General features: G+C 38.4%; 1 protein-coding gene across 5 annotated transcripts; it reads left to right on the top strand.

The window, feature by feature from the left end:
• The first annotated feature begins 20 nt into the window (after positions 1-20).
• Positions 21-8,139, top strand: Thnsl1 (threonine synthase like 1). 5 transcript variants are annotated; one of them, XM_023702004.1, is made up of 3 exons: positions 21-170; positions 4,266-4,350; positions 5,790-8,139. In XM_023702004.1, exon 3 carries the CDS (start codon positions 5,837-5,839, stop codon positions 8,078-8,080), a length of 2,244 nt encoding a protein of 747 aa, XP_023557772.1. In that variant the 5' UTR covers positions 21-170; positions 4,266-4,350; positions 5,790-5,836; the 3' UTR covers positions 8,081-8,139. The 5 variants fall into 5 exon arrangements, with proteins under 5 accessions (XP_023557772.1, XP_004641941.1, XP_023557769.1 ...); XM_004641884.3 differs by having other exon boundaries at positions 4,185-4,350; XM_023702001.1 differs by having other exon boundaries at positions 21-551; positions 4,185-4,350.
• The last annotated feature ends 785 nt before the right edge of the window (positions 8,140-8,924 follow it).

Here is an 8,924-nt window from a genome sequence, read left to right as displayed (position 1 = left end):
GCAGTCACGTGCCTGGCCGGCAGGTCTGCGCCGGCGCGGAAGGCCGCGCAGGGGTAGAGGGGCTCGAGCTGAGGGCGTTGGGTTCACGTGCCGCGGCGGCCCTGGCGGCTTGCGGATGCTTCTTTCCTTTTCCTTTCTTTTCCCCCCGGCTTCTCAGTGTGCGTTTCTTGGTGAGTTTGTAGAGGAGAAAGTAAAGGAAACGAGAATGCAGCCCCGTTCGCCGCATGCTTTCCCCTCCTGGCCTCCCGGCCGCTGCGCTCCTCCTCCGCGCGCCGGCCGCCGCCACCTGTGCGAGTGGCCGGTGCGCGTCGTCCGCCCCGTCCCGCCGTGCTCGCCGCGGCCGGGTCCTCCTCCCCGCGCCCGGGTCCTCCTCGCCGCGCCGCAGCCTAGGGAGAGAAGCCTGCCGCGGGCCCTGGGAGTTTCGCCCGTGCCTTGATTTTTTTTGAAGTGCTTCTTTCAGAGAAGCAGTTTTCTTCCGGTTTTGAGCCTCTTGATTTTCCGTTAATCTGGGTGCATATGTGACTGCTGAAACCTATTTAGAAGCCTAAAAGGTATTTTGGTTACGGAAGGGAAGACAAGCTCTCGGGCAGCCGCGCTGCTCGTGGCCTCGGGAGCGACTGGCGAGCCGCGGGCGTGCCGCGAAACCCCTTCGCTTCCGAGCTGGAAGACTGTTGAGTGTGTAGATCTTTACTTTGAGCTCTCAAAATTTTATTAGATAAGGACAAATGTAGTTTTTCCGAACCATTTTGATCAGATTTAAGAATTTATTCTAGATTGTTGAACAGAACTTTGGCAAGAATGACATTTAAAGGGAGGATTCTTCTGATTTCTTCACATAGATTGGGTTTGTTTTCCAGAACACTTTAAACAAATAAATAGATGTAGGTTTTGATCCAGGTCTGTTTATATCACTGCCCCCTTTGTTTTTCTTTCAGTACGTTGACACCCCCCCCCCCCCAATTTTGAATGTAGGGCCTCAGGCATGGTAGCAAGTGCCCTAATTTGAAGAATCTGTTGGGCACTGTTCATGTCAATCCAGGATCTGCTAGAGCTCATGAAGGCAGAGTATGACATCTGCGGTTGGCACCACCTATCCCTAGCTATCCTTGATTTCCTGTTGTTACTGAAATAGGATGACTTCCCTTAGGTCAGTACTGTACACTGTATTTTTACAAATGCCAGACAACTTGCTTAACTTACTGTATATTGAATTTGTGTTAGGATGAGGCTGTTAAATCGTGTGGAAAGGGGCTTTCTTGGTTTAAATGTTTGGTCTATAATTCTTGCCTTTTGAAACTATGCGTAGACCAAATGACATTTCTACTTTTTTAATATAATTTCTTCATAATGATAGTACTGCTTAAGATAATGCAAATGACCAACTTTATGACCGTAGGGAATTACTAATAACATATCTCTGGATATCAAACTTTATAAATGGTTCTGTAAATATTTTAGGACCTTGCAGGGTAGCGATTTTTTTTTTTTCACAGCAATTCAGCAGTCCCATTCTCTCCCTCAATTGCCACAGACAATTCTGAACAAATGACCAGATGAATCCTCAAAGGAGCACATTTTGTTTCAGTGAAATTTAACTTAACAAGAATGTGATTGCCAGAATTTGGCCTGTGAATTAATTTGCACAGTATAAATGGTATACACTGTTGTACATGAGCAAATTAGGGTTTTGTTTTGCTGAAGATTAACGTATTTAGGGCCGGCCTGATAGCTCAGCGGGCAAAAGCGCCTGCTTAGGCAGAGCTCAGTGGCCGGGGTTCAATCCTGCAATGCCAGCCCGGCCCACGGGGCCCACTGAGATGGTGATTCAGACTGGCGTGGTGGCAGGCACCTGTAATCCCAGTTGTTGGGAGGCTGTAAACAGGCGAATCACACAGTCTGATCTAGTAGTGAGACCCTGGACACCCTGTAGACCTTCCCTAAAAAAAAGAAAAAAAAAAATCACTGTGAATCTGATCTACCTAGTGAGACCCTGTAGACCCTGACCTACGTACAGAAAAAAAATTGATTAACCTATTTATACAAATAGTTGTGGAATAGGGAATAAATAAGAAACAGAAGAAAAACTTACAAAGATAGGTGCTTTAAAATACTTTCTAATGTTATAGAATTGAGAAGAGTCCTTTAAGGGGGCCTGGGCCTAGCTCAGTCCTTTAAGTGGCTGCTTCCACAAAGCTGTCAGCCTCAGGTGGCTGGAGTTCAAACCTCACAACTCTACCGCTGGCCAACGTGCCCTGAAGCCATGCGAGGAACAAAAAATAAATAAAAAAAGAGTCCTTTAAAAGTTTTCTTTTAAATACATTAGGGTACTAGGGTATCGATGATGAACAACAAGAAAATCTTAGTTGTCTTTGATAGCAATATAAAGATAAGTATGAAATACTACGATTTTGGTTGCAAGCTCCTTGTGATTGTAGCATGATCTTTTTCGCACTTTGTACCTGTTTTTTCTGGGAAGTGGGTGAGGGCCTACAGAATGTATTGGCGGTTAGTAGTAACAGCTTCCTAGTTTATGTCCTCTGCATTTTATTTTTGTTACTTATTGAATAACAATTTGTTACCATGAAATTGAAGTAATTAAAAAAAATTTAAACCTAAGAATAACTTTATATGGTAGTAATTTAGATCTAGACATTTTCTTAGAAATTTAAAATGAGATTTTATTAATATAGAATGACAGGCATAATTATATCAGATTTTTTTACAGGTTCATTTAACTATAGTCATTTCTCATGAAATAGTTTTTTAAGAGCAGTGTCTCGTATTTTACATTGAAAAGCATATAATAGCTCTCTGTATCTTAGTGGTAGCCACAATGGAATGTGTTTTGAATTTATTCATCAGGTAAGAAGTGGTTGTGTATGAAAGATACTTTATTTGTACCATATAGCAGGGATTTTTTTTATGTACCATTTAATGATTCAGTGGATAAAATGCCTAAAGAAACTGTTTACTCATTTTATAGCCTTATTGTGCTTTTCCCTCTGTTCATTGGACATACAGTTAAATCTTATAAACAACCAAGTGCCTATCAGCTTAGGAATGGATAAAAAAACATGTTTTTGTACCATGGGGTATTACTCAATTGTAAAGGCCTTTTTTTTTTTATAGGTAAATGGATACAACTAGGGACTAGACTGATAAGTGAAGTAAATCATACTCATGTGTAAACATCAGATTGTTTCCCTAGTGTGAGAATCTCAAAAGAGTAGATAAGGTCCAAAATGTGTAATAGATATTGTAAAATGGGAAGAAATTGTTCAAAAGAAAAAAGAAATGGATGGGGGACAGGAGAAAAAAACAAAAAGCAAAAAAACCAAAAAGCATATATATATATATTATAGTATTATTTTCTCTTAGTTCATTGAAAAGGGGCTATGCTAATATTGTTGGACAAATGCCTATATCTTGTACTCTGAGTAAGTTAAAGATAGCAATACACAATATTACCATTGTTAACCTATTTTGAAGTTTTTTTTTTCTCTTTAAAATATATTGGCCGGGGAGATGGCTCAGTGGAATAAGCGCTTCCCTGGCAAGCGCAGGGCCTGAGTTCAATCACCGGTTCCACCAAAAAAAACCAACCAAACAAAAATATATAGATATATATTGAAGTATCAGGTATTGTGAAAGGTTTTATTTATTTGGTTATATGTATTGCCTTTTTTATTGCTCAATGGTAGAAATACCTTCAGTATTAGTAAAGTCTTTCACATGAAAAGACTTGTGTTTAAAAAGCCCAGTATCTTAATTTTTTAATAATTGGGGTAGGGGGCCGGCGAGATGGCTCAGTAGAATAAGCGCTTGCCTGGCAAGCCCAAGTATCAGAGTTCAATCCCCGGTTCTGCCAAAAGAAAAAAAAAAAAAAAAAAAAAAAAAAAATTGAGGGAAACATGAATATAATTAATATTTCTTTTAAAAAATTAGATGGATTGGGGGCCTGGCCCTAGCTCAGTCCTTTAAGTGGCTGCTTCCACAAAGCTGTCAGCCTCAGGTTCCTGGAGTTCGAACCTCACAACTCTCCCGCTGGCCAAAAGTGCCCTGAATGCATTCGAGGAAGGAAAAAAAAAAAAAAAATTAGATGGATTTTAAATAATGGGTTATATGTGTAGAATTTTGTGGTATTACATGTAGTTATGATTAACTTGGAGTTTTTTGCATTTTAGATTTCCAGGTTTGCAAGCATTGGGTTTGCTTCAGCATCAACAAACTTCATGGAGATCCATTCCTGTATGTCTTGTTTACAGGTCATTGGAGTTAAGCAGAGCGTAAATGAGCTGAAAAGTCAAATAAGGAAGTGAATCACATCTTTTGACAGTTCTAAGTTTACTTGTAAGTTGAATTCAGAGTTAGCTTAAAATGGTTTAGATGTTTCATTACAAAAGTCTAGTAACACATAATTAGGAATGCACAGTTCAAAGTTTTCATAACATTTAAACATACCATTTAATATGTGATATGGTCTGGTTTCATATTAGTTTTGTCAGTGAGTAAGATCCGTACTATGTGTTTGTAAAGTTCCTTCAGTCAGTTTAAATGATTATTGCAGCAGTCATTATATTAGATTTTATAAGGCAAAATCATTTGATTTGTTTAGCCTATGTTTATATTTTAATGGTAAGTATATTTCCAAAGACAAGGTCTTGCTCAGCATGAACAATGATAGAGCATCTCTGGATGCTGGAATAACTTTGGTGTCATCATTGGAAACCTTCCTGAGTTTCTTGTCTAGGGGCCAGTGAGATAGCTCAGCGGTCTAAAGCGCCTGCTTAGGCAAGCTTAGGCAGGTACAGGTGACTGTGGTTTGATTCCTGGCACCACATGCCACGCCGCCCCCAGGGAGGGCTGAGCTGGCCAAAAAAAGAACCTACGTTTCTTGTCTTTCTGGAGTCTGGAATTTGTGTTAAATCCTGCTACTGAAGATATTATATGAACAAAAAAGCAGTGGCCTGTACAGATAAGGTGATAGCTTTTAATCTCATTTTATTTTTCTTATCTGAATAATGTAACTTTTGCTCTGGCTTTTTTAATACCTTGACTGTGAATACTATGTAAGCATAATTTGTAACAAAATGCATGTAAAAGGCATATAGGAAAGAAAATGTCATACCTTTGTCCTAAGAGTTCTATAAAAAAGTAAAAGTATTTTAGTTTCTTGCTCTGAATTCTATAACCAAGATACATAGAAAATTAATAATATATCAATAGACTCAACTAAAAAATTAATACTATGAATATATGTAGTAATTAGTACTCCATTTCTAATAAATTTCTTGTCTTTTTTTACAAATCAAAAACCATGAAACCTTTCTGTTTTTGGGGGTCTGGCTCAGCCTACTATGGGGGTGGGTCTGGCACAGCATGTGGATCCAGGGATCGAACTGTGGTCTGTGTGCATTTGCCTAAGCTTGTTAAAGCAAGTGCTTTAGGCTGCTGAGCTATCTCGCCAGCCTCATAAAACTGTTTTTATTATAGTATCCTAAAAAGGAAAACATGAATTGGATTTGGATGAATTTTGAAGAATCTGTCAGATGACATTTTCTGAATGTGTTTCCACTGTTTATAATAGCTTTTTAGTGGTGCTAGTAGTCATATTTTTGAAAGTTTTGGTTTTCTTCATTGTCTTGAGATTTGAAAAAGATATTAAAAATAATACTTCAAAAAGTTTTAAACAGTTGATTTGTGAACATGGTTATATTCAGTCCTGTCAGAATGTTAACAGTTTATTGAAATTAGTAACCAAGTATCTTTTGTTTTTATGTCTTGAAAAGGGCTAAAGCCAGTTCTTAAGTTGGCTTGGCAGAAAAGTGAAAAGAGGATGCTCCACTTTTACCGATGTCGGCATCTGAAACAGATAACACAGAAATGTTTTTCTAGTACGCATACTAGAACGGATAAACACGCACAATTGCCTCTTTCAAGAAGCTTTGTACTCACAGAATTAAGGAAGTCATGGCATTCAACCCACTCTCTTATTGGAGACAAAAACATTATCCTGATGGGAGCTCCTGGTGCTGGGAAAACAACAGTGGGCAGAATACTAGGTCAGAAACTAGGTTGTTGTGTCATAAATGTGGATGATGATATCCTTGAAAAAGCATGGAATATGAGTGTATCTGAAAAATTACAGGATGTTGGTGATGAGCAATTTTTAGAAGAGGAAGGAAAAGCTGTACTAAATGTCTCTGCCTCTGGAAGTGTGATTTCCCTTACTGGGTCTAATCCCATGCATGAGGCTAGCATGTGGCATCTGAAGAAAAATGGGATAATTGTATACCTAGATGTACCTATAGTAGATATAATTAGTCGTCTAAAATTAATGAAGATAGATAGGATTGTTGGTTACAATTATGGAGCACCTATAACAGACCTACTTCAATTTAGAAGACGATATTATAAAAAATGGTATGATACTCGAGTTTTATGTGAAAGTGGGGCTTCCCCAGAGGAGGTAGCTGACAAAGTGCTGAGTGCAGTTAAAAGATACCAAGATACTGACTCGGAAACATTCATTTCCACAAGGCACTTTTGTTCTAAAGACCAGGAACAGAAAGTTTCAACAAAATTCTTTAGTGAAGCTGTTATTGAGGGCTTAGCTTCTGATGGTGGACTCTTTGTTCCTGAGAAGGAGTTCCCAAAATTAAGTTCTAGGGAGTGGAAAAGCCTGGTAGGAGCGACCTACACAGAAAGGGCACAAATACTGTTGGAAAGGTGTATACATCCTGCAGACATACCTGCTGCCAGATTGGGAGAAATGATTGAAACTGCTTATGGGGAAAACTTCGCCTGTTCAAAAATTGCCCCTGTCAGACATCTTTTGGGCAACCAGTTCATCCTGGAGTTGTTTCATGGTCCAACAGGATCATTTAAGGATTTGTCTTTACAGCTTATGCCTCATATTTTTGCACACTGTATTCCACCAAATTGCAATTATATGATACTTGCAGCTACTTCAGGAGACACAGGGAGTGCAGTCTTAAATGGTTTTAGTCGTCTTAGTAAGAATGAAAAGCAGAGAATAGCTGTGGTCACATTTTTTCCTGAGAATGGAATAAGTGATTTTCAAAAAACACAAATCATTGGAAGTCAGAAAGAAAATGGATGGGCAGTGGGAGTCTCATCAGATTTTGATTTTTGTCAGACAGCTATAAAAAGAATTTTTAATGATTCTGATTTTACTGGCTTTCTTACTGTGGAGTATGGGACAGTCTTAAGTTCAGCTAATTCCATAAACTGGGGCCGATTGCTTCCCCAGGTAGTATATCATGCTTCCTCATATCTTGATCTTGTTAGTCAAGGATTTATTTCTTTTGGAAGCCCAGTTGATGTCTGTGTTCCCACAGGAAACTTTGGTAACATACTAGCAGCGGTGTATGCCAAAATGATGGGCATCCCTATTCGAAAATTTATTTGTGCCTCTAATCAGAACCATGTTTTGACTGATTTTATAAAAACGGGGCATTATGACCTACGGGAAAGGAAATTAACACAGACCTTTTCTCCATCAATAGATATTCTCAAGTCTTCCAACTTAGAGCGACATTTACATTTAGTGGCTAATAAAGATGGGCAATTAATGACGAAACTGTTTAATCAGTTGGAAAATCAGCATCACTTTCAAATAGAAAAGATTCTGGTTGAGAAACTTCAGCAGGATTTTGTAGCTGACTGGTGCTCTGAGGGAGAGTGCCTGGCAGCTATTAACTCCACCTACAATACTTCAGGGTATATTTTGGATCCACACACGGCTATTGCAAAAGTGGTTGCAGACAGAATGCAAGATAAAACTTGCCCAGTGATTGTTTCATCTACAGCTCATTACTCAAAGTTTGCACCTGCTATCATGCAGGCTTTAAAGATTAAAGAGATCAACCAAACTTCATCAAGTCAACTTTACTTACTGGGATCATATAATGCCTTACCTCCACCACACAAGGCTTTACTGGAGTGTACAAAACAGCAAGAGAAGGTGGAACATCAGGTTTGTGTAGCCAATATCGATGTCCTCAAGATACATGTGGAAAAAGTAATCCAAAATCAATTTATAGGAAAGGTTTCTTAATAGAGTATTTTTCTCCTGGTAATAAGCATGCAGTAATAAACCTCAGAAGTTGATTTGGAGTACAAAAGCATTTTGTTTTGTTTATTTTTACATAAATGTGTATATGTATGTCTGTTAACTTTTGAAAATTCAGTGGCATCTTTCAGGCTGATTGTTACATCTGCATTATATGTTTCTAGGTCCTTGAAGTGACAAAACACTAGCATAGTGGATGACAACTTTGCTATCATGCTTTGCGCTTATGAGAATTGCATCAGTTTTTACTCACGCCCACTTGTAAGAGCACCACAATTCAATAATTAAAAATATTTAAACACAGTTAAATACTGCAACAGGAACCACTTACTATTTTTCTATTGATTAGAAAATGAGTTTACTGCTCAAAAGAGGTAATTTGTATGGAGGATTTAGTAAATTCATCTGTTAAGATTGGAGCCAGTATTATTAGCTCTTCAAACTCCATTTTGAACTATAATTATGTATTTCTCATACTGTCCGAATTAGGTAAGTGTTCTGTCTTTCTCTTGCCTTTGGATGCAGATAGGGTGACAAAATTTAAAAAATCAAGACAATATTTAGTTCGTTGGTTTTTTTTTTTTTTTACCATGAATCAAATTCAGGACCTTGTGCTTGCCAGGCAGACACTGTGCTGCTGATCTATATGCCAGGCCGACACAATATTTAAATGTAGGATATAACAGTAGGAGTGCTTAGTGGTAGATTCAGCAATAGGACTACCTATGTCAAAAGGAAAGCTTTCCATAATTAAAAATAATTTTTTTTTTTTTTTTTTTTTTTGTGGTACTAGGGTTTGAACTCAACCCTGTGCTTGCCAGGCAAGCAC

Source organism: Octodon degus, unplaced genomic scaffold, assembly GCF_000260255.1.
Source record: "Octodon degus isolate 3935 unplaced genomic scaffold, OctDeg1.0 scaffold00145, whole genome shotgun sequence".
In the NCBI taxonomy this organism is placed as follows: domain Eukaryota; kingdom Metazoa; phylum Chordata; class Mammalia; order Rodentia; family Octodontidae; genus Octodon; species Octodon degus.
The sequence above is the reverse complement of the archived record's forward strand: the minus strand, read 5'-3'. Positions and strand labels throughout refer to the sequence as shown.